The 26770-nt window shown below is 40.4% G+C and overlaps 1 protein-coding gene across 1 annotated transcript in view; it reads left to right on the forward strand.

The window, feature by feature from the left end:
• Positions 1–3214: 3214 nt before the first annotated feature.
• Positions 3215–26770, forward strand: part of ITGA2 (integrin subunit alpha 2) — a 74756-nt gene continuing 51200 nt past the window's right edge. Inside the window, exons 1-2 of the mRNA XM_087715484.1 lie at positions 3215–3341; positions 23450–23573. Of these exons, the coding sequence (XP_087571610.1) occupies positions 3284–3341; positions 23450–23573 (182 nt within the window). The 5' untranslated portion in view covers positions 3215–3283. The remainder of the gene's footprint in view (positions 3342–23449; positions 23574–26770) is intronic.

Below are 26770 nucleotides of genomic sequence, written 5' to 3' on the forward strand. Positions count from 1 at the left end.
ACACGAGTGACATCAGGCTGGCCACTCCCACCCTGGCTACATCCACCCCTGCCCCCAATGTCAAACACAACCCTGATGTGGCCCTCAATTAAATCGAGTTTGACACCCTTGATTTACAAGATAGTTTTTATGTCAGATACTATAAAATAGTTCTATTGAATAGCTGTCACACAGAATATCATTGCATGTTCTTTATAGTTTCAAAATGAAGGGACAGACAAGAATCTCAAGTATAAGAAGGGAGGCCGCTAATAGTATGAACTGTCTGAAGGGGAACAAGTTACCTCCCTGGAGCTCCCTAATAAATGAGCTTCAAAGCCTATTATTAAGAATGTCTTGAAGCAGAGATTGGTATTGGTATTGGTATTGGTATTTTATTATTTGTATGCCGCCCTTCTCCGGGAGGACTCAGGGCAGCGAACAATTCAAAGGGGAAAAAAGGGGGAACATAAAAGACAAAATACAAATAATAAAAGTAGACAACAGTCGCACAACCATACATGTCGAGAGGGGAGGGAACTCATCACCCCCAGGCCTGCCGGCAAAGCCAGGTTTTGACAGCTTTTCGGAAGGCCTGGAGAGAGGTGAGGGTCCGAATCCCTGCGGGGAGTTCATTCCAGAGGGCCGGAGCTGCCACAGAGAAGGCCCTCCCCCGGGTAATAGCTGGAGATAAATAGCCATCTACCAAGAGGTGCCTTGATTTGGATTATTTCTCTGAACCAGGAGTGTCCAAAATTGGGAACTTTTAAGACTTGTGGACTTCAACTCCCAGCTGGCTGGGGAATTCTGGGAGTCAAAATCCACAAGGCTTAAAGTTCCCATGTTTGGACACCCCTGCTCTGAACAATTCATTGGCCAAAATTGTTCCCTCAATTCTAGAATTGTATGAATGCTTCGTACACATAACTGATGTAAGGAGGATGATATCACTAGTTCTAGGAAAGGAGGAAGCAGTGATGCAACATTCAGGGTTCTCTTTGTTTTCTTTTCTTTTTTGCAGTTGGGAATGTTTTTCTTGTCCTTCTAGCTCTAGACAGGATGTAATCACAGTGTAATGAGAAGTCTACGTATGAGTTTGTACCTTAGAGATTTTAAAACTCAAATAAAGGGACATATCCTACTTATTAATTCATTTATTATATTTATTTCCTGCCTTACTCTGAGCTCAAAAGGGCACAAGGGGCCCTTCTTTCTTTGTCTTCTCAAGAATTGTGAAATAACTAAGGCTACTCAAACTTGGTCAGAGGAAAATTATGTAATTCAGCATAGATATAAAAGAATACATACGTTAATGAGTTACTTCTGGGGAGTGTTTGAGTAAAGCAAGTCATACATGTCGGAGTAGTCACAAATCAGTGAGTTATGAAAAGGCACGTCTCCACTTATTGTTTATGGCATTTAACAATATTTTCCTGGTAACTAGGGTAGAGGTGGAGGGGAAAAAAGTTATTGGAAAAGTTACTTTATTGTGTCTCCAATGATCAACAAATAAAATATAGAATTGCTCTGGTGTATGCTGTAGTTAAGAAGGACCTATCCTTGAGTCCCAAATTCTGTAAGAGGGGTTCCAGAAATTGAATTGAAATATAAAGTCTCTATTCCCCCCTGCCCAACTTTTCAATCTAGGTAGTCTAGGATTTTTCTGGTGGTCTCCCATCAGATACTTAAAAAAAATCTAGCCTGGCTTTTTTGAGTTAGATAACATTGGCTAGGTTCGGTCAACAGCTGAAGGGAGGGGATTTGTTATATAGTATATGCTAGTGGTGGGTTTCAAAAATTGTTCGAACCTACTCTGTGGGTGTGGCCTCCTTTGTGGGAGTGGCTTGCCACCCATGTGACCGGATGGGAGTGGCTTTCCGCCCATGTGACCGGATATGAAGATGCCGACGACACTTGTCAGAACCACCTTAAATTACCTCACACACAGCACTGGCATGCATAAGAATAGGATGCAAACTTGTTTTTCAAAAGGCATCTTTGGTTTGCGTTAAAACAACTTCAACACACACAATGTTCTGATTGCGCCACAAACGCAGTAGTCATCCTTACCTTTCACAGAGGCACTGAGTTTTATAAATATGAGCATGATAGTGTAGAATAATCATATCCAAGGACCAGTGGTGGGTTTCAAAACATTTTGGAACCTCTTCTGTAGGTGTGGCCTGCTTTCCGGGTCCACTGGTGGAACCTCTTCTAACCGGTTCGGTAGATTTGATGAACCGGTTCTACCGAATAGGTGTGAACTGGTAGGAACTCACCTCTGGTATATGCCCAGGATGCCAAATCTATGGCATGCATGCCACAGGTGGAGCGGAGAGTGGAGCCATGCACGCTCTGACCAGCTGACTTTAGCCTTATTTTGAGGCCATTTTTTGCCCTCCCCAGGCTCCAGAGGCTTTATAGGAGCCTGGGGAGGGTGAAAACAGCCTCCCTGTCTCTTCCCTCCCCAGAGGCCCTCCGGAGGCTTTAGGAGCTTCCCTGAAGCCTCCAGGGTGCAAAAACCCGGCCCCATGGTCAGTCCTCTTTGGACAGCGCTGGCTCTTCGGCTTTGAAATGAAGATGAGCACTGCCCCCTAGAGTCGGGAACGACTAGCACATTCTGTATGTCCAAGGGGAACCTTTACCTTTACATCCTCATACATGTTTAAGTCACTCTGTCTGGATGAATAGTTTACTCCTACCAATTCAAACACTAAATTACTTCTCTTTCTAATACTCACAACATATAGCTTGCCTTAGGTGCCAGAGAATAAGACCACATAGCGCACCCATACACCCACAAAAATCCACCCAACTTTTCTCTCCCCCTTCGGAGGAGTGGGTCTTTGGCACAATTTATACATCCCACACTCTTCCCCTCTTAAAAGAGTCCTTGATGGAGCCACGAACGAGAACAGGAGCATCTCTGAAGGGGGAAGTGCTTTCACACCATCCTGTGGAAGTTGTGTTTTGTTCCCCCTCTTGTGCCTCTCTCTTCTTATTTTGGCCTTCACCCGAAAAGTAGCAGGAAGTGGGCAAGAGGCCAGAAAAAGCTCGTTTGGTTGCATGTAGCGTCTTAATACACCGGAACGGAAGAGTTTTATTTTGGGGCGAGTGGAGTAAAGAGGAGGGGCTTAAGCTTCGGCGAGCGGGGGAGGAGGGCCGGTCGGAGCAGCACGCCGGTTCCGAGGGGACCCTCGGGGCGTGGCAAGAGTGCGCCAGGTGGGCGGAGTTGCTCCAGGACTTGAGCGCTTCTGCCCGGCGCCCGCCGTCTCTGCTGCAGTCGCGGCTCCTCTTTGGAACAATGGGTGATGCGAGGCGACTTCTAGGCTGCCTGCCTCTGCTGTGCCTCCTCGGCTTGAGTAAGTTGCGGCGTTCTTTCATTTGGGGCGGGGGGGAAGGTGGGCAGAGACCTCTGGGCGATTCCAGAATGGGAATCTCGTCCTTCTCCATTCAATAGTTCCCAAACTCCAAGGTCTCTCCTCTTCCGAAGCGGCGTTTCCGAATACGCTGTTAATTGTAACGCGCTCCGTTCCCTTTGGAGCGGGCTGGAACAGGTGCCGTCGAGCCCGGTAGAAGTTCGGCGGTCCTGGATTCCGCCCTCGGGAGCGAAGAGTGGTTGAACGCCCGTGTACCTTTCGGAGGACAGTGCGCGTTCTAGGTGGACATCAATGGGATGGGGCTTTTTTTTGAGCGGGGGGAATCCTCCGGCCTGGGTTGACTCTCTTGATGTTGTTATTTCCATATTATTTGCCGCGTTTCCAAAGAAAAGTGCTCTACGTTGTTGAACACAATAGTCCCACGGAGGCGGCGGGAACCGGAGTCGCAATGAAAGAGAGCCTCACCTAGCGCTGTGTTGGATTCCAGTAGGGCACTCAAGCTGCGGAAAGCGAGCATGAAACTTGTGGTGACTTTATGCTGATGGCACAGAACTTGTGATGAGTTGATGCTGAGCTGATGCTGATCACACAGAACTTAGGTTTTACTCCACAGGGTTGTTGTGAGAAAAAGTTATAAATGCTGCTTTTAGGCTTTTACTGTGTATTATTGTACACAGCCCAGAGTCCCTCTAAGAGGGAGTTAGGAGATTATTATCAAATTATTGATAATAATTTACTTATTAGTAATAGCAATATACAGCATCATCCTGCTTTACAGCCCTCTCTAAGCAGTTTACAGAGTCAGCCTATTGCCCCCCCCAACAATCTGGGTCCTCATTTAATCCACCTTGGATGAAAAACGTATTCAACCTTGAGCCTGGTGAGATTTGAACTGCAAACTGCAGGTAGCTGGCAGTCAACAGAAGTAGCTTGCAGTACTGCATTTTAACCACTGCCCCACGGCTTTTAAGCAGTAATAATAAGTAAGTAAGTAAACATAAGGGAAAGGCCTGAAAGTCCCCTTAAACATTTAGGAAGCATATATGTAAATAAATAAAGGTAGTCTTTGAATTATGACCACAATTAAGCCCAAAATTTATGTTACTAAGTGAGACATTTAAGTCAATTTTGACCCATTTTACGACCTTTCAGTTGTTAAGTGAATCACTGCAGTTGTTAGTAACATAATTGTTAAGTGAATCTGGCTTCCCCATTGACTTTGCTTGTCCGAAGGTCGCAAAAGTTGATCACATGAGCTCAGGACACTGCAATTGTCATACATATGAATCAGTTGCCAAGCTTATGAATTTTGATCATGTAACCATAGGGATGCTGTAACAGCCGTGTAAAAAAAGATCATAAGTCACTTTTTTCAGTGTTGTTGTAACTTTGAGCGGTCACTAAATGAACTGCTATAAGTTGAGGACTACCTGTATTTCTCTTTTCAGTTCACTTTAGCTATAAATCTTTTGGTGTATGGTTTCAAGTCAATGTTGACTTCTGGAGAGTGAACTAGGCCCTGCAGTTTTTGTGGCAAGAATTCAGAAGTGATTTGCCATTGTCATTTTCCTGAGAAAGAATGACTGGCCCAAGATCATCCAGCTGGCTTTGTGCCTAAGGCAGCACCAGAACTCATTGTTTCCCCATTTCTCACTTGGTGCCACTACCCCAAATTATATCTGCATAAAACAGACTTGGAATATTTTATTTCAGTAATTCTTATAACCCTGTTGTTAAATTACTATTATCATCCTGATATTATTGATCTATGTGAGTTGTTTCACATTTCATGCTTGGATTTAATTTCTTTAATAATGATTTATTATATGAACTAATAAATGCTTGCATACAGTGACAGCCATTCTTTATAAATGCAATGCAGAGTTCATACAACATCATAAACCACATTAGGACTGATTGTGTTGGCTGAACCCAGACACAGTGTGATTTTTGAGAAGTAAGATTGTTTGAATTCAGTGCACTAATAAACAGATAAAAGGATTGTAATCTTGCTGCATTTACTAAATAGAGTACTGCAGTTTAAAACTGAGATGAGATGTTATCTAAAGACTTCAGGCTGAAGCTGAATCTGCTCTTATTTCCAGTTGACAGAAATCATTTTCTTTAGTCTAATTTATATTTATAGTTTATATATTAAACCTATACCAGAATCTATAGAATAAAACAGGGATAGTGAACTTTTTCGGCACTCGTGCGGAAATGTTGCATGCGTGCATGCGCGCTCATCGGGGCCATGCTCTGGAAAAGCTGATCTTTCGGGTTCTAGAATGCATATGTGCCCGATGAGCAGCTGGCCAGGGTGCATGTGCAGGTCGGATTTCGACAATGCCGTATACGCGAAGGGGTCATGCTACAGAAAAGCCAAATTTCCGAGCTCTAGCGCACCTGCACACCCAACAATCAGCTGGTCGGCACACTGCACGTGTGAAGGACAGCTGATTGTCGTGCACACATGCGGGCCAGAAACCCAGGCAAGGCTGCACGTGCAGGGCAACATGACTTTGTGTGCTACTTTGGGCATGTGTGCCATAGGTTTGCCATCACGGGAATAGAAGATCTTTTTTTCACCAGAGCTGATTACATGATTTTGGAGACTTTATTAGCAAAAGAGCCAGTAGAGATGAAATACACTCACATTCAATGAATGAGAACTGTGGATATATGAACTCTGTTCAATACTTGGATAAGTGAAAACTCCTTACAGCCATTTTTTGTCATAATATTTTCACCCTAACATTCCAGAGTGTAAAAATCAGTCTGTTGTTTCATCTGAGCTTGTTATTAAGCTGGATGGCATACAAAAACATTTACCTGTGAGAAGTTCCAACTTGTTCCTAACTAAGGGAGACACTGCAGAATGTAACAGCGCTCGAGGGACGAAACCAGATACGGAGACATTAACCTTTTGCAAGAATTGTGCCTGCAAAGTGGCCTGTATTCTGGGCTCTCTTCTGAAAGAACGAATTTTCAGAGCGTGGAACATTCTCTCTGCATTTTTATTTAATCTGTCCTTTATTCTGCTGGTGAAAGTGACTGGGGCTTAAACAAAGGCAGTGGGTTCTAAAAGGCACTTGGCTAGAGTGACGGGGTTATGCCAACGTTGTCGAAACACATAATGAATGGAATTTAGAACGTGAAACAGCTCATTGGTGGTAGCTGTAGCAAAAGAAATGCTTGTAGTCGTGATTGAATGACTTAAATTACCGATTATGTTGAATTTAAACTTTTTGAATGTTGAATAGGAAAAAATGCTTAAAGAATGGCTTAGGCCTTAGCATTAAGCTAGGTTTGCTTACACCATGGTTTGTGGGATATCTACAAGTGGATCAGTACTCTGAACCAAAGCTTAAGTATGGTTGTTACGGTTTGCTACAATTCTGTAGTTTGGGAGATGGAGAGGTACTACGGTTTTGGTCCAGGAACATTAGTACAATGTCAGTCTGTTGTTGAAGTTTAAAGGTGGGGTGAGTGTCTTGCAGAGTATTTAAAACATCCATTTTTGTCTTTTTGTCTTCCCATTCAGTCAGGGGAAAAAATCTGGTATAGAAATGGTTGGATTTCTTAAAGGATGACAATCCTACTTCATATTTCTGTAAGGTTTAAGGAACAAATTTTGCTACTTAGACGCTCTCCTTCAAAAGCTAGGCACAGTGGACTGAAGATTTATTTGCAATTATTCGGAATGGTCTCAGAACTGCAAAAGAGAGGCTGCTGTAATTTACCTTGAGGGGTATGGTTTGAAATTTTATCCATTAGTTGCAGTCCCTGCTATGAGTTTTCTCCTGTTCCAACGGCAAAAAAGGGGGGGGGAACAGAATTTATTTTCCACTAAGAGCCCCACCTGCACCTGGTATGAGTCAGCAATTATATCCAAAACGTGTGCAGGCTAAGAGTGGGTGGTACTGCATAAATTATCTTCTCTCTGAAATAATGCCAAAGCATTAAACATATAAAAATGGTATGTAAAAAACAAGACTATTAAATCATTTTAAGAGAAAACCTTTGCTAATAGTGTCAAGAAAGATGCAGTAGTTTCTGGGAAGGAGAATGCTTATTCATGACTTAAACTACTGATAGAAAAAGATAGCCAAATTAGAGGGTCTAATAGCTAAATACAGAGATATTAACTATTTTTAAATACATGTTACGTCAAGGGGTTTCCCACTTGCTAATTCCAACTTCTTGAAGTTTGAGCATATCATACATTACAACATTTATATGACACATAAAACTTGGTTCAGTTTTTTGTGCCTCAGTTTAATTCTCAATGACATCATAGTTAAGAATGAGTTAAGAGTACCGTCTTCTTGTATCTTCTTATAGTATGATACGCTAATGTAAAAATGAGGAAAAAGAAAAGAAATCCTAAAATTTAGCCAGTTGTTTAAGCAGTGAACTCTGCAGTTTAAAATCAGCTTGAAGGTGATAGATTGAATGCAGACCTTGTATTAACCATTGTTGATGTTAGATATACATTGTCTCCAAGGATAAAAGAAATAGTTGCTTCTATCAGGTATGAAAATACTAAGACTGTTTGTCTCTTGACTATCTCCTGCCACCGATAGCATACTTGCAGAGACCTTGCATTGACCAAGAGCAGATAGAAAGGAACATTTAAATATATTCACCAGAAACAAATGGCATATATCAACAGCAGTTTAGCCACCAGAATCTGAAGACACCCAACATGCAACTAGCAAGTAACTGTAGGAAAATGTGAAGTCCATTAGGATCTCTCATTCAGGGTGCTCTCCAGTAAACTTTCTTTCTCTTCTGTTTTTCCCTTTTGTTTCAAAGTTTTCCCTCACCTATTAATTGGGAGGAAAATAAATGTGCTATCAACTAGAGAGCTTGTATTTCTCATAAGTTTAACATCAGAACTCAAAACAAGGACAAAGTAACATCAGAGTATTTTATCTCCAAGACATTCAATTATAGATTTTGTTGTTAATCCTCTTTATTAGAATAACAAAACTTTGCCAGCATTACCCATAGAAAGATTGCTGAACTCACAATAGATCACAAATTTCAGGCTATCTAAAAAATCATTAACAAACACAATAGGGTTTTAAGACATTATAATTGCTAATTATTGATACACTTGTGATCTGTTTCATATATCAGTGGCACCTGCATAACCACCCTTTCTCTCCCCCTCCCTATTTGTTTTCCAATCCATTAGTTTAATTACTCTACGCTACAGCTCACAAAAACTTATGCTTTTTAATAAAATGTGTTAGAAGGTGCTACTAAACTCTTCTTAAGCTTCCCATGCCACCCTGTGGGTCAGGATACTGCAAGGACTTTGTTTCCTGGTGATCTAAAGCTGGGTGCTGCTTTTTGCTTTGTCTGGCTTATCTGCCCCTTTTTTGTTTGATAGGTTCTCTGCTGAGACCTGAAATTGAATCACTTCCTTTGAGATCCAAATGGCCATTGGATTATGAGTGAACATGACACAATTAGTATTAGGAGTTGTATTTATAAAGGAGATTTATTTTACAGAGGTAATTGAATACTGTAGAAAGGAAAAGTATATATATATATATATATATATATATATATATATATATATATATATATATATATATATATATATATATATATATATATATATATATATATATATATATATATATATATATATATATATATATATATATATAAAGCCTCTACTTTCAAATTCCTGAAATAATTCATGTAGAACTCCAATTTCTGCTAGATTAACAAAATGTTTAAGAACACTGAATATAATTCAGATTGGAGACACTGAAGTCAATGGATATGTTTGTGGGTCTACATCATTTTTTCAGAAAGACTTGGCTAAGCCATGAATTCTGCCAAAAGACTCGGGCATTTCTCATTCAGGGCAGTTATTTTCATCTACTCATTCCAGGTGTTGGGGGTTTTTTTTTGGGGGGGGAAGCATTGTGCAGACTTGCCACTATTTCCATGGTTACAATATTGAAAGGCATATGAGACACAAACTGCATGCCAAACAGAATTGTCTGTGAAGCTTTATACCCGTAGCAGAAGTTTGAAAGTTCCAGCAGTTCTTAAACAGCGGCTCTTAGTGAGTCTTTTAATAAGCTTATTTTATTCTTTATATCGATGCCAATTAAGTTTTAGTAATGTGTTTAAATTGGGTCTTTTCCTTGTGGGAGAGAATTAATAATAATAATAATACTATTAAAGAAATCACAGATTCTTCATCAAAGCAACATCCACTATTGCAATAATGAAGTGAATGCAAAGGTAGATACCGTATTTTTTGGAGTATAAGACGCTCCTTTTTTCCTCAAAAAGAGCCTGAAAATCTGGGTGCATCTTATACATTGAATACAGCATTTTTGCCTCCTGAAGCCACACCCCCTTCATCAAAATGGCCAGGCATAGCCTTATGAAGGCTTTCAGAGAACTCCTGGGGGCTGGGGTGGGCAGAAATGAGCAAAAAACAGAGTGTTTTTTGCCCCCCTCCAGCCGCCAGCAGCACTCTATAAGCCTCCATAAGGCTATGCATGCTATTTTTTTTTACAAAAAACAGGGCATTTTTTGCTCGTTTTTGCCCCTCCCCGGAGCACTCTGCAAGTCCGTCCCCCCCCCCCCCCAGGCTATTCATGCCTTTTATTTGAAAAAAAAACCGGGCCCATTTTCACAAAAAAACAGGTCATTTTAGGGAGGTTTGCAGAGTGCAAAAACTTTTTTTTCCTTTTGGAAAGCTCTTTGACCGATTGATAAGAATTACATTGATCAAGTGCTGTGCCAGCAGGAACAAAGTTAGGTGCTGCAGATTGTCAGTGATCTCCTTCTCCAGCACATGGGTAAATGCACCTGGAAACATCTACCTATCTACGTACCTACTCTCTCTCTCTCTCTCTCCCTACTTACCTACTGTATTTCTCTCTCTCCCTCTATCTACCCACCTACCTACCCCCCCCTCTCCCTATCTATCTACTGTATTTCTCCTTCTCTCTTTCTTTCTATTTCTCTCTCTCTATCCCTCTACCTACCTACTTACTCTCTCTCTCTCCCTAGCTATCTACTTTATTTCTCTCTCTCTTTCTATTTCTCTCTCTCTATCCCTCTAGCTACCTACCCACCTACACTTTCTCTCTCTCTCTCTCTCTCTCTCTCTCTCCTTTATCTACCTACCTACTTTTTTAAAATTTGCCTCTTCAAAACCTTCCTGGATCTTATACTCCGGTGCATCTTATACTCTGAAAAATATGGTAATTACCTTATTTAGTGTTTTGCAGTCTTTCCATAGGCAATTGGTCTGAAGAGACACCTGTGATTCTGCTGAGAGGGATGGAGAGAGTTGGACGAAGAGAGTGATGGAGGGAGAGAGTTGTGGAATTATGAATCGGGAGACCAGTGAACCAGTTGACTTTGGGCCAAACATTCATGACACTCGGCCAATTTGTCTATTTATTTAAACCCCACATTTAATATTTTTACGAATAGCTCAAGGTGATGAACATATCCGACAACAGTTTGTCCTCCTATTTTCCATACAACAACAAGTCTTTGAGATGAGTTGGGCTGAGAAAGAGTGGCTTGCCCAAAAAGCCAGTTAGTTTTCATAGGACTTGAACTCATGGTCTCCTGATTTCTAGCTTAATTCCTGTGGGAAGAAATTAAAAAAAACCATCTGTCTACCAACCAACTTTGGACTTGGTAGATTACAGTGAATAGGTCTTCATCCTGCAATAGATGGATTCAGACTGATCATATGAATAAATAATGCATGTTATGGTCATGGATCCAGGGTAAAAGGAGCTTATAAGTAGTTTTAAGTTTAGATTTAATGAACTCCCACTCTAATTGTCCTGCAGAAGGGGCACAGAGAGGCAGGCAGAGAATGGAAAATAGAGAGGAAATAGTAGGACCAACACAGAGAGGAAATTGTTCAGTTCTGCACTGTTGGCCATGGTCCCATCCTCTGCCATTATGCAGATCCAACAGCTGTACCCTGCGGAAATTTGACCCTTAATTGTAAGAAGGCCACCCTTCCTAGAAAGCATAAGTGGGATGTAGCTTTGCCTTAATTCTTTGCTTACTTAAGAACAGTTCTTGGCATTCACAAAGTTTTGTTTCTAAAAATGCAGCAAGAGCCATTCCAGATTTGGCCCTTGTTTCAGCACTCTTACCGGGAAGTACAGAAGCCTCCTTTGTGAACAGAATAAATACAGATAATATGTTCAAAATACTCTTGGGTTTGGCAAGTACCATCAGAATGTGCACATTTAGAAAACATTCATTTTTAGTGCCCACGGTTAATGAATGATTCCAGTGGTAGCGTTGAGTGGCGTTTTACTTTCGTGGCCCCAGAGTGTCATCTGATCATCTGTGACATTGTGGCAAATGAATTTGTCCTTAATTATGGTGGCAGTCAGATCAATTTAGAAGACGAAATCCAATTTGAAAGAAAAACAATACCGTGCTATATTTGTGGAAGGAATGGAACAAGGATTCTTCATTGATCAGTTCGCTTGCTCCTCTTCACAGTTGCGGATATAAATAGGGATGTGGAGAACAGTGGAAGCAGACTTAGGAAATAGATGTTTCCTGATTTGGGTGACACTAGATAAGTCTTCAAAACACTCTTCCCTTCCCCATCCTTGCAAATTAATAATAAAGCAATCTTTAGCAAACTAGTCCATTAGATATTTGTATGGTCCTTTGGCTCTTTTATTCGTTAGATTTATATCCTGCTTTCCTTCAGAGCTCACAGTTGCACACACAGTACTTTTCCCTCACAACAATATCCCTGTGATTACTCAGCTGTGAAAAAGTGGCTGACCCAAAATGAGCTTTTATGGTTGAGGGTGGACTAGAACCTTGACCTTCTTACATGGAGATCTCCCATTTCCCCTCAGTTCTTAATCTTTTTATCCTTTATTCTAAGCATAGTTTCTATTGTATGCTGTAGAGTTTACTTCTGGGGTAAACATAAATGGAATGTTGTTGTTAATAAGCAATGTTTGCTGAAATACAATTTTTAAAAAAACCCTCATGTTATATCAACATTGTGCAGAAATGAAGCAGGTTTACTTGCATTTCCTATGCTATGATCATAACAAAGAACAAACTCCATAGGAATTTTTGTTTTATCTACAAAAAACACTTGGGGGAAAAAGGCTGCTTTATTTTCTTTCTTTATTTATTTTTGGAACCCGCAATAAATAAAGTGTTGCCAGAATTCCATTCAGGCCTGTTCTATTTAGTCTATGTTAGAGATGGAAACTTGTGGATCCGGAGGCATTACTGAATTGCAATTCTCAACCCTCATCACCAATAGTGGTAGAATGTTGAGACTAGTAGTTCAACATCTACTGGTCCCCAGCCCTGCTCTGTATTTCTATAGAGGATTCAATACTGATCATTGGATTAAAAGCAAATAAATATACAAGGATTTTCAAAAATCACCATTAAGTGTCAATTCTTCAAGGCAGTCCAGATCAGGAAATCAAAATTATGAATGCTAACGCTACTTTTATTATAATGTTACAGCAGTGGTGGGATTCAATATTTTTTTTACTACTGGTTCTGTGGGCATGACTTAGTGGGCATGGCATGGCTTGGTGGGTGTGGCTTAGTGGGCATGGCAGGGAAAGGATACTATAAAATCTCCATTCCCACCCCACTCCAGGGGAAAGTTACTGCAAAATCTTCATTCCCTCCCAATCAACTGGGACTTTGGGGGTGGAGAATAGATGAGGGTGGTGCCAGTCAGAGGTGGTATTTACCGGTTTTCAGAACTACTCAAAATTTCCGCTACTGGTTCTCCAGAACTTGTTAGAACCTGCTGAATACCACCTCTGGGGCACAGTAACAGAAATCTTGTAAGCCCTAATTCATATCTCCCTTCCCTGTCTTTATGTTCAAGAGAGCTGTCCGGAGTTGTTTATAAAAAGGATGGCTATATAAATTTTAAATAAATAAATAAAAGCATGATTGCTTAAACACTTGCTGGTTTGTAATAAGCTGGTTTTAGAGCCATTCAAAAGGACTAGGTAATCATATTTGATGGTAAAAATGTTTACTGTTTTGATTGAATTATATTCTATCAGGCTGATTGTTGGCTCCTAGTGACAAGATAGATAGACTTCACTTAAGATCACCTGCCCTGAACTTGCCCCTTCTGGTCTTCCAGTGATGCATCCAATGCTAATATTATTGAGTCCATCCACTTTGCTACTAATCATCTTTTTCTCTTTCTTTCCACCTTTCCCAGCATAGATTTCTCAAGAGAGATAGGTATTCATCTTGTTCATATGGAAGGTGGGAAATGAAGCATTTCCTATCTTGTCTTACCTAATATTTCTACAGATGCTTTTTCTCCTCAGCCTGATCCCAAATAGTCAGAAGAAAGAAGTCCACCTTGTTCTACTTATACAGCAATTCTGCATGTGATACTCTATTAGTATTTCCCAGAAAAACTCATAGAGTTGGAGATTTTTTGTCAAAATGATTAAAATAGCATTGTGGCATCACAATATAGACTTTGCCCTTTTTCAACGTTTATACAACCTATCAACACACATGCAAAAAAGGCTAAAGTTGTGTCACAATTTTATTCTGCTTTCATTGTTCGCCAGTTTTGAGCGTATAATGAATGCCGTTTGTTCTTATTTGTCAGTTTCCTTTATAAAAAAAATCTTTAGGGCTTCTATATTTCATGGACAATACTCATTTTAAAAACATGCAGTCACAATTCAAAACATGGACATATCTTTGAGTATTTAGACCTGATTCCTGTCTGATGACAAGCATTTGTTTGGTCTTCAAAGGGACTTTAATCACAGGAGATCAAAAATATAACCTTCAATTTAAAAGGCATGAATTGAAGACTCTATGACTTCCACCTGAATAAAGAGTTGTTTGTGTGAGATTTCAATGTTATAATCATGTAACAGCTACGGTATCAATATAAATCACAGTAGGGCTTTTAAGTCCTAAAAAGAGTTATATTTTATAGTTTAAGTCTCAACGTTTATGCTATTCCCAAAACTTAAAACAAGAAAACATTTTCTCTCAATGCATCATGTTTTATAGCAATTTTTCACAAATGTAGTTATTCCACTTCTGCTATTACTTTTCATTTGTATCTATTGTTTATTTTATTAATGTTTATTTATTTTTACTCTACTATTTTATCCAAATGAGATATAGAGAATAGGAGAATAGAAAAGCAACATGCAGCGCAAAAACAAGAAATAAGCTGAAAGGTCATTATAAATTGTATACTTTAGGCTGTTGTTTTTTTATTGGAACAGATTTATATTGTCAATGGGAAAACTATTGTCACATTATTTTCTCTCTGGAGACCAGATCTTTCCAGAGAATAAAGCATCCTGTCAAAAATGTTCATTTTCCCTGTTGAAGCTCAAGTTCTTTATTACAGTTCTGAAGAAATTGAGAGGGACTTTGGTTTTTTATAGTTACAGTGAGGCAAAAAAGAATTTAGTCAGCCACCTATTGTGCAAGTTCTCCCACTTTAAAAGGGAGAGGCCTGTAATTGACATCATAGGTAGGCCTCAACTATGAGAGACAAAATGAGAAAACAAATCCAGACAATCACATTGTCTGATTTGGAAAGAATTTTTTTTGTGCAAATTATGGTGGAAAATAAGTATTTGGTCACCTACAAACAAGCAAGATTTCTGGCTCTCACAGACTTGTAACTTCTTTAAGAGCCTCCTCTGTCCTCCACTCATTACCTGTATTAATGGCACCTGTTTGAACTTGTTAGCAGTACAAAAGACCCCTGTACACAACCTCAAAAGTCACACTCCAAACTCCACTATGGTGAAGACCAAAGAGCTGTCGAATGACAACAGAAACAAAATTGTAGACCTGCACCAGGCTGGGAAGACTGAATCTGCAATAGGCAAACATCTTGGTGTGAAGAAATCAACTGTGGGAGCAATAATTAGAAAATGGAAGACATACAAGGCCACTGATAATCTCCCTTGATTTGGGGCTCCATGCAAGATCTCACCCCGTGGGGTCAAAATGATCACAAGAACTTTGAGCAAACATCCCAGAACTACATGGAGGACCTAGTGAATGACCTGCAGAGAGCTGGGACCAATGTAACAAGGGCTACCATCAGTAACACACTATACCGCCAGGCACTCAGATCCTGCAGTGCCAGACATGTTCCCCTGCTTAAGCCAGTACATGTCCGGGCCCGTCTGAAGTTTGCTAGAGAGCATTTGGATGATCCAGAAGAGAATTGGGAGGATTGGGAGAATGTCATATGGTCAGATAAAACCAAAGTAGAACTGTCTGGTAGAAGCACAACTCGACATGTTTGGAGGAGAGAGAATGCTGAGTTGCATCCCAAAAACACTATACCTACTATGAAGCACGGGGGTGGCAACATCATGCTTTGGGGCTGTTTCTCTGCAGAGGGACCAGGATGACTGTTCCGTGTACAGGAAAGAATGAATGGGGCCATGTATCATGAGATTTTGAGTGCAAACCTCCTTCCATCAGCAAGGGCATTGAAGATGAAACTTGGCTGGGTCTTTCAGCATGACAATGATCCCAAACACACTGCCCGGGCAATGAAGGAGTAGCTTTGTAAGAAGCATTTCAAGGTCCTGGAGTGTCCTAGCCAGTCTCCAGATCTCAACCCCATAGAAAACCTTTGGAGGGAGTTGAAAGTCCATGTTGCCCAGTGACAGCCCCAAAACATCACTGCTCTAGAGGAGATCTGCATGGAGGAATGGGCCAACATACCAGCAACAGTGTGCGCCAACCTTGTGAAGACTTACAGAAAATGTTTGACCTCTGTCATTGCCAACAAAGGATATATACCACAGTATTGAGATGAACTTTTGATATTGACCAAATACTTATTTTCCACCATAATTTGCAAAAAAATCTTTCCAAATCAGACAATGTGATTGTCTGGATTTGTTTTCTCCTTTTGTCTCTCATAGTTGAGGTCTACCTATGAAGTCAATTACAGGCCTCTCTCATCTTTTTAAGTGGGAGAACTTGCACAATTGGTGGCTGACTAAATACTTTTTTGCACCACTGTATTTATATTGGAATACTTGACACTTCCACTACAGTATTACAACTGTCAACTTTACGTTTTTGCAAAATAAGCCATTGAGTTTTCATAAGAAATTCATTTCTACACCAGGGTGCACTAGACATTGTACCATCTGGATAAAGTTTCCTCACAGAACTCTGTCATCTCATTACTTACCCAAAATGACAAATATATAGAAATTGTGATGAGACACATTATGCCTCAATTTTTTTAGTGATTGTTTCCCTAGAAGTCTTGCTGGGCTCTAAAGAAACTTTGAAGGATTTGGGGAACTTTTTGGTTCCCTGGAGAACCCCTTGTTAAATAAGTCTATGGAATTTTTTCACACAGATATCTACTAGTTTTTATACCTTTTCTCCAAAAAAAAAAGTGAGTTAATGGAAGAATTTCATAGGAAGCAATTTGGGCAACCAATTTCAAAAATTTCATTTTATATACTGTCATGCTTCTAAACTTGTAAAATGATGAACTATTTGACTGTTTAAGTTACAGGCCAGGTAAATCAAAAAATACAACTGGACTATGCCTGGAAATGTTGCTCTGTGAAATATTTCCTTTGTTCAACATTACAGCCAGCTATTCATCCTTTCCTTTCTGCCCTGCCCTGCCCTGTCTATACTTCTTCCTTATGCCTGAATGGGTGCATTTGACTTTGTGTCAAAAACAGCTGTAATTTATGAGAAGTGTAAGTCTTGGCTACAGTGATTCACAAGCAAAACATTGTAATTATTATTTTTAATTTATTTTATGTTTATATGTGAATTTTCTTGAAATTCTCAAATTTCTCATAACAGTGCTATGTAAATGTATAGTTGACAAAGAGAAGCCCTTATAGATTCACAGATCAAATGTTAAAGGACCTTGACAAAACATTTTAGGTCACTCCTAGGGTAAAGTGACCAGATTTTAAAATTGGTTAAGCGGGACATCATTGACGGTGTGTGTATCCTTGATTAAAAATTTTGCCGCCCAGCGCTGTGGCTGAGGTGAAGCCGCCAAAGCTCCCACTGGTGCTCCTGCCTGTGGCCGCTCCCCCTCTGCTCGGAGCACCTGAGCTGGGCACCGCGTTACTCCTGCCCCCTCCTCCTCCACCGCCATGTTTTTGAGAAGCATGGGGCCTTTTGTTTCCTGCTCCCGCCCCCTCCACTGCCTTCCTACTGGCTCCCGCGGCCTCATGGCTCCTCAAAAGCATGGTGGAGGAGGAGGGGGCAGGAATAATGTGTGCCCAGCTCAGGTGCTCCGAGCAGAGGGGGAGGCGCCGCTGCCAAGGGCAGGGGTGCCGGCGGGAGATTGGCGGCTTCACCTCAGCCGCAGCACTGGGTGGCAAAAGTTTTAATCAATAACCGCCCCCCCCCCCCCAAATTCCATTCCCAGGCAGAAGAGACTCCTGGGAGTAGAGCTTGGCCAGTCATTGGAATGCGTTTGAGAAGGAGAAAAGCAGGCAAGGAAACTTCTCAACAAGTTCCAGAAGCAGCTGCTTCTTCTCTGGGCTGAAGGGAGGGGAGAGGGAGGAAGGACGGAAGGAAGGAAGGAAAGATGGGAGGGAAGGAAAGAGTGGATGGAGGTGAAAGGGAGGAAGTGGAAAGGGAGGAAGGGAAGAGAAGGGAAGGAGGGAGGAAGAACCCGGTTTTCCTGAGAACGGTCTGCTCTGGGCCAGGGAGGGTGAACCAAGAAGTTTAGATGGGACTTCGCTGGCGGGTGCAAAGCAGCCTTCCCCCGATTGCCTTCCCCCAACACCCCCCCAACCCTTTCAAAAGCCACCCCCATTGCCAGCCTCTCCCAACCAGATCCCCGCCTGCCTCCCCTCGGCTCACCCGGACCAGGTTGCTGACGGCGGCTTGTACAGCATGGCTGCAGGGAGAGCGGTGCCCGAGAGAAGTGGGCAAAAAAAAACTTCTGATGGCTGAGCCGCTTGGCGTGGGACTGAGCCTCCTCCTTGCCGTGCTGCCGCCGCCCAAAAGCTGTCGCTCTCCCTGCAGAAAAATGGCACGCATCGGCATGCGCACGGGCAGGAGGGGAGGAAGCCTCGCCCCTCGTCGGGTGCTGTGAATGAGCGGAGAGAGGGAAAACACTGCCCTCTAAAGCCACATCAGGAACGACACTTCAGAGAAATAAAAACTTTTTTTAACGGCGTCCTTTTTAAAATTGATGAGTCGGCATCTTTTCTTTCTTTTGGAAAATCGGGACTTTTTGAACACGCCGCGGGACACGGTACAAATTATTAAAAATCATCACTGTCCCGCCAATAGTGGGACATCTGGTCACCTTATCCTAGGGCCTACTCCATCCCACTCAATAGTGGCAAAGGAGGCTCCAGAAATGACATGGTATGAACATGTCATTTCTTTTTAGGGAAAAGGTTCTTATTGAGTCACGAAATAGTTTTGAATATCCAGCCAAAACTTCTTCATATAGTAGTGAAGCCCTCTTCAAAGTTTTACCCAGCCCTGAATCCTAGCCTGTCCATAAATGACAAAAAAAGGTTGTACATATTTTAATTGCCATTTCCATTAAGCACATTTGAGAATTTACAAGGCACTTATAGAAAATAGACATTTGGGGGATAATTTTGTATAAGAAATTATGCCAAAATGAGTGAGAAAGAGGCAGCCCTCAAACTTCAATTGATTTAAAAGGATAACTTTAGATATTGTAGTTTAGATGACTTTCACATGTTCCTTACTTGACAAATGTGTTGTCTCATATCCTAAAGGCATCATTTTAAATAACTTCAAGAAGTATAGAAGGGATCTTCTATAAGATCTATATATTATATATATATATGGCTCTTATATATATTCTATTGGCTCTTATATATATTCTATATATAAGAGCCAAGGTGGCGCAGTGGTTAAATGCAGCACTGCAAGCTACTGCTAGATCAGCAGTTCAGCGGTTCAAATCCCACCGGCTCAGGGTTGACTCAGCCTTCCATCCTTCCGAGGTGGGTAAAATGAGGACCCAGATTGTTGGGGGCAATATGCTGACTCTCTGTAAACCGCTTAGAGAGGGCTGAAAGCCCTATGAAGCGGTATATAAGTCTACTGCTATTGCTATCTTTGTTCATGCATTTGTTTTCATAATATAATGATGCTGACTTCTAATTTATGAATTAACAGTAGCAGCAGTCTTAGAATGAAACTGGAGTTCAAAACTTTTTGCATAGCACATTGGATTATTTGGGGCCCGTTTCCATTTAGCTCAATTTATCCCACACAGTGCTATCCCAATGATGTTCTTCAAAAGGAAACTGGACTTTCTTGGGGTTTTTCCCTTGTAACCATTTCATTTCTCATCCAAGAAGTTTCTTCAGCTGAATGGTAGGGAATGAAAGGATTTATGTTCTTTGCAATCCTATGGTTGTTAGCACTCTTCAGAGGTTAGTGGTTAGCAAATAAAACACCCCCAGGAGCAAAACAAATTAAAATTTAATTTGTGTGTATTGTTTAATGGGCTGTTAAATTGGCCACACCCACCTACTTGCATGACCTAGCCACGCCTACCCAGTCACATGATCACATAGCCACACACACCCACCCACCTGGTCCAGCCCCCCAACAGTCTGAGGGACCATGAATTGGACCCCTGTTTAAAAAGATTGAGGAGCCCTGGTTTGAAGTGTATACGTTTGTTGTATTGGTTGAAAATCCTCCTGAGCTTTTCAGATCATCCTGCAACGTCCATGAATGGACGTTGCCCATGAATGATAACGTTGCTTCATTTGTTGTTCTCTTCTTTGTCTGTTGTGGAAGAGTTCCTGCTGAAACTTTTCCTGGATTTGATGAAGGTTCAGTTGGGATAGCCACAGGTTCGGAGGAATTCTTTGATATATTTTAGTTCTTTTTCTTTTCCCTCTTTGCTGGTAGGCAAATTTCAGCCCAGTGCTGCAGGATTCTGATCACTTCCATTTTATGCTCCAGTGGGTGGTTAGAATCAAAATGTAAATACTGATCTTTGTGTGTGGGGATGGGGGAAGTGGGGGTTTCTGAATACTTCAGTGTTGAAGTTTCTGTCATCCTTAATCTGTACTTCACAGTCTAGGAACATCAGACTGTTTTCTTTACAATCTTCCCGTGTGAACCTAATGTATCTATCCACAGAGTTGATCGGTTTGGTGAAGACCTTCACTTCCTGTGTTTTAATCTTGATCCAAGTATCATCCACATATCTACACCACTGATCAGTGGACTTCCTGCGAAGGAGGAAGAGCAGTGGGTCTCAACTTTCCTAATGCTGCGACCATTTAATACGGTTCCTCATATTGTGGTGACCCCCAACCATAAAATTATTTTATGTTTTCTGTATTTTTTCAAAAATATATATTTCCCAATGGTCTTAGGCGATCCCTGTGAAAGGGTGATTTGACCCCCAAATGGGTCCTGACCCACAGGTTGAGAACCGCTGATGTAGAGTTTGACCACAGTGGAGTGAACCCCGTGGCAGAGCCGTGTTTTTGTCTGTAGAAACTTTTATTGTATTTAAAATACATTGACCTGTGGTCAGGCAGAGGTCCAGCATGGAACATATGTGGTCTGGACTTATGTTGCTTCTTACAACTTCAGTTGTAGAAATACAGGTGAATAATGAAGTGACAATGTCAGCGAAGAAATGACTGCTACAGGAAAACACAGTTACAACTGAAACAGAAATTGTACTCCTTTATTAAAGTAATAATAATACCCTTTAGTGTAGGGGTGTCGAACACGCGTCATCACAGTGACGTCACATGATGTATCACAACTTTCCCCCCCCTTTTGCTAAATGGTGTGGGAGTGGCCAGGACGTGATGCATCCAGCCCTCAGGCTGTGAGTTTGACAGCCCTCCTCTCATATTACTTTATGGTGAAAACTAATACATACACTATAAGAAACATCAGTATTATTTCAACTATCAAGAATTGGCCTGTAATTTGCAAATGACTGGTAAGCTGTGTCTCTTAAATGTTGCATGTACAATAGTAGCAACACAAAACTTTCACTGTGTAGTAAAATAATACAATTCTGGGACTACTCTCATTTGTAGTAGCAAACAAGCATTTGGACTTCAGAGGATATCCATCTTTATCAGTCACAGAGAACTTGCATTTTCTGTTTAGACTACTACCATACAGATGCCATAACCTTGACATGCCTGGGATTGTGACACACAATTGTGTAGTTCCAGTAACTGTTATCTATAAACAGTCTGGGGGCTATGAAAAGGTTTCTGTTTTCTACAATAGATAGTGGCCTTTCATACTCAGAAATGCTCGCTCATGCATTAGGTTTCCTGATTTTAATGAGGTCATTCTTGGTTGGACATTTTGTTCGTTTTTTAAATATAAACTAGTTTTGTAATGTGCATGCCTTGCATGGTAATTACAGAGACACAACCTTAAAAAACTTAAATGGCTGGTTTTGAACAGCTGTCCTTAAGATGCTGCATGTAAGAAAGAGGTTTCTGCCAAATGTAGAGATCTGAAAGGTTAACAAAATATTGGTAAGCAGTTATGATTGTCCCAAGGAGGGCTACTGGGAAAAGGATAAATTGTTGTGTCTACTTGAATTTACTCCCACATATTTTCAGCCCAACGGTAAAGGATGTAACATTTTTCTTCACTGTTTATCTTTGACCAGAATTCTACATCATTTCATTCATTAAAGATCTGCAAGAGAATATTTTAGTATATTTAATTTTATCCCTATGAGCTCTAGAATGATAGCAAATTATATAAACAATTATATATTGTTGCGTTTATCGCTAATGCATAGTTGTTTTTGAACTTAAAAACAAAACAAAAACAGTAGGAAATAATCAGTCTACTTAAAAGATACGGGAAAATCCAGGACTGTAGCTAGACTGGGAAATTAGGGGGAAAAAACATACTAGAAGAAGGCGGCAGTATCAAAAACGTGGCTATCATTTCCAAGAAAATTGCGTGACTATGACCATGTAGGTTGCCATAGTTCAGTTCAACTCAAAGGTGACTTTATTTCATTACTTTTTTTTTTTTTTTTTACTGCAGAGACAGTTCTTATTCTAAGATTCCCTTCTTCAAATTTATATTTGAATGGTCTGAACTTGTAAATGTTTTTGCTCCCTTGGGCAAGGTTTAATTCTGTTGGTACCTATGCAATAGAAGCTGAGATCTTGACTAGGTTCACAAAACATACTAAGGTACAGAGTGGCTTGTTTGGTGTCAGACCTAAAGGTAATCAGCTGCTACATAAATTAACTATGTATAAGCAAACCTTGGTCTTATGTATAGATGGGGAATTTTTTCTACAAATCCTTGTCTACAAAATGTTGTGCCCAATGAAATATACACATATTTTTTGGAGTATAAGACACACCTTTCCCCACCCAAAAAAAGAGAGTGAAAATCTAGGTGCATCTTATACACTGAATACAGCATTTTTGGTCTCCTGGAACCCCCCCCCCTTCGCAAAAATGGATGTGCAGAGTGTTTGGGAGGCCTGCAAAGTACTCCTGGTGGCTGGGGAGAGCAAAAAGGAGTGAAATATGGGCCATTTTTGCTCCTCCCTCCCTGACTCCAGGAGCACTCTACAAGCCTCCCAAAGCCTGTGCATGCCCTGTTTTTTTTGGGGGGGGAAATGGGCCCATTTTCATGAAAAAACGGGTCATTTTCACGACACAGGGGTCTTAGCTAACTTTGTAGGCTGTCTGTGTCCAAGGCTTGATTGAATCTTGCTGGATGATGCAATGAAAGACAATTCCTATTTTGGCTGAATGGCTTTGCCTTGAAGGATAATCCCATCATCCTGGAGCTGGAGGTCTTTGTTTTGTAGATAGGATGGCCCAGTCTTTTGTCTTGTAGATAAGCTGGCACCAAAATATCTGCTGGGGCAGAGATCTGGGGTTGAGTTTCTGTCTCCAAGAGCATGTTTCTGTCTTCAATAGCATGATAAAAGTATCATGAATGAGTGTAACTAATATTAAGACAAGAAGTACACTATTGCCTTGATTTTTTAATGATAATATTTCTGTTCTTCTTAATAGACTTACTTGAAAATTGCTGTGAAGCATATAATATTGGCCTTGAAGGAGCTAAAGTGTTTTCTGGTTCCCGAAATGAACAATTTGGATATTTAGTTCAACAGATTACAAACCAAGAAGGCAAATGGTAAGTATGACTATATTTCCTGCACCATAAAGGAGAAAATGAAAGGATCAACTTTGTTATTCTTTTATTTCTTAAGAAAATGATAATTTGGTTTCTTTTTTATTTTTTTCCTCGTTTTTCAAAAAGCTGTAGATAAAATTAGTATAAATACATTTACATCTTACTATTCCTTTTTGGAGTAACCAACCTTATGCAAAATATTGAAAAGAAGTAAGTAATCCAAAAAAATGAAGGCAGTAGGTTAAAAATAAGGAAATAAGCCCTACCTATAGTTTACAAGGCTACTCAGCAATATCTTCCTATTTTTATAGATTCTTGCTTTTATCACATTCATTTAAAGATAACATATATTCTTTTTTCTTTAAAATTCTCATGTTTCTATATCTGAGGATCCACCTATGGCTTTTTCAGTCTTTCTCTTCTTGACCATTTACTTTTCCCTCTGTCTTTGATTTGTGATTCAGTTCTCATTCATTCTTTCTCTACAAATCCTCTCCAAATGAATCTTCCACACTGGTCACTCTCCTTTGTATTGAACTCACACAGGTAGTCCTCAATTTATGACCAACTGAGACCAAATTTTCTGTTGCTAAGCAAGACAATTGTGAGTTTTGCCCCACGTTTTTGTTTTGAGTTTTTGTTACGACCTTTCTTGCCACAGTTGTTAAGTGAATCACTGTGGTTGCTAAGTTAGTAACATGGTTGTTAAGTGAATCTGGTTTGCCAGATTCTGACTTTGCTTGTCAGAAGATCGCAAAAGATGATCACATGATCTTGGGACATTGAAACCATCATAAATACATGCCAATTTCTAAGTGTCCAATTTTTGATCACGTGACCATGGGGATGCTACGACAGTCATAAATGTGAAAAATGGTCATAAGTCACTTTTTTCAATTCCATTGTAACTTTGAATGGACACTAAATGAATGGATGTAAGTTGACCACTAGTATTTGCTGTGGGACAATAGAAAAATGGTAAAGTTGCTGTATATAGCATAAGTCTATAAATGTTGAAGTGTGGAATGTGGTTCCTTGATGGAGTTGCATAGTTTGATCAGCATGCCTAAGATACTTAACAAAAGGTGACTTTAAGTCAAGTTTGGGAAGGGCAATGTGGCTTTATGCCAGGCACATGTGCCAATCAGATTTGTCCTTTTCAACAGGTCATATGTAAGAAATAAAGATTAGTGTATCTTTGTTGATTTACAGGAAACATGACTGATAGGTATGCATTATAGAATTTGTGTGCTAATGTAGAGTCGAAAAAGGATTGCTGAACAATATATGGGGAAAATAAAAATATGCATGAGAATAAATAGAATACTTAGTGAATAATTTAACATTGAGCAGGGAATAAGATAATTATATGTGATGTACCCGTCATGGTACATCAAGGGTATGTTGACAGTACCCTTGATAGTTTAATATATTCATTCACAAAAGTATTAGGAAAACATGGTAAAAAATTACAACAAGCAGATCAGTTTTGTTTATCTTGGTAGGTTGTTCACTAAAGATAGGAAAATGGATGGAGAAACTGATAAGAAGGTTGTGGACAGTAAGTCTTTAGCAAGAAGGAAAAATGGTACAATGCAAGAGACCTTATGTTTCTGTCCAATATCATATGTGGAAATAAGAGCTGAGTATGATAGAAGAAACAATAAAAACCTGAATGTAGTAGAAAGAAGAAAAATGTGGATTGAATTAAAATGTGACCGATTAAATATAAGAGATGTATGTTCACATGGTTTGGGCATATTGAGAGAACACTAAAGAATTGACTGGCTTCAAAACAATCTGTTCCACTGTGAAGAGGTTGGGTAGGCTGGGAAGAGAAAAGATTGCTGGGCATAAATACATTGGAAATTCAAGCCAAGTGGGGATAAATCTGGGAAAAGAGCTTCAAAGTACTTAAGTAGGAATTAAGTCATTAGCAATGAGCCTAAGACATTTCCATGGCAGTTTCCAAGGTTCTGTATTTATGCCAGCAAAGCATGAAATATACTGTGTTTTCCCAAAAATAAGGCAGGGTCTTATTTTCTTTTGATCCCTGAAATAAGCACTTGGCCTTATTTTCGGGGAGGTCTTATTATTTTTGAGGTGCAAGAGGTTGTCCCCTCATGGCTGCTGCTGTCACTCGTCAGCTGAATGCTTTTCAATCAAAACACTGTTCAGCTGCAGGAGTAAATGGCGGTAGGTAAGAAGTGGGGTATGAGGCGTGTCGCTGTGCCTGCCACTCTTTTTGCAGCGGCTATTAGTGTGAGAGAAGGGGCATGGTGGTTAGGGTTGTAGAAACAGCTGTTAGGCAAGGGTATGTGTGGTACGTGGTGCATGTTCTCTCCTCCCTTTCCCCCTCTTTCAGCCTCACCTCTTCACCTTGTGTTGTTTGCGCAGCAAGCTAGCAGAGGAAATGGCGGGGACCAGCTGTGCATGCATTTAAATGTTTTCAGGGAGGGATTATTTGGGGGGAGGGCTTATTTTAATGCATGCACTCAAAAGCCCGATTGGCCTTATTATCCAGGGAGGTCTTATTTTGGGGAAAACAAAATACTTTTCTAAAATCCATGTATCTTTGGTTATGTAGGACTTGATAGGCACTGCTAAGCATTTACTTAGTGCTGCACCCATGTGTATTCTTGAAGAAGAGGTCATAGGCTGACTTGAACAACTCATTTTGTATCTAGATTTGTTTCCTCCCACAGTCTGTTTTATGTTTAAACAGCTCTTGATATCACAGAATTTCAACCCATGACAAGAATATTCATGAGGAGGACATTCAAAAGGCTGACTAATTGTTCCCCACAATAGCTTAGTCACAGTATTGCGTAAAGGAGAGAAACAATTCACAAACCTGCAAAAATGTTGATGTATAAAGTAAGAATGTCTGAAGGCTAAATCATACGATGACCGGCTAAGAAAAACTAGACACTAGAACACTAAACTATGTTTAACCTAATGAACAGAAAGCTCAGGGGAGACATTTTCCAATGCTTGAAAGGCTGTCACAGAGGAGGTCAACTTATTCTCTTGTCTGATGGCAGAAGAAGAAACAATGGGGGGAAGTTCATCAGAGGGAGATCAAACCTGGGAACAAGGAATACTTTTGACAGTGAAAATGATTAATCAATGGAATGGTTTGCCTACCCAAGTTGTGGGTGCTCCATTGCTGGACATTTAAAAAAAATTGGACAACC

Source organism: Thamnophis sirtalis, unplaced genomic scaffold, assembly GCF_051295495.1.
Source record: "Thamnophis sirtalis isolate CommonGarterSnake01/CBP01778 unplaced genomic scaffold, rThaSir2_p1.2 scaffold_5, whole genome shotgun sequence".
NCBI classification, from domain to species: Eukaryota; Metazoa; Chordata; class Lepidosauria; order Squamata; family Natricidae; genus Thamnophis; species Thamnophis sirtalis.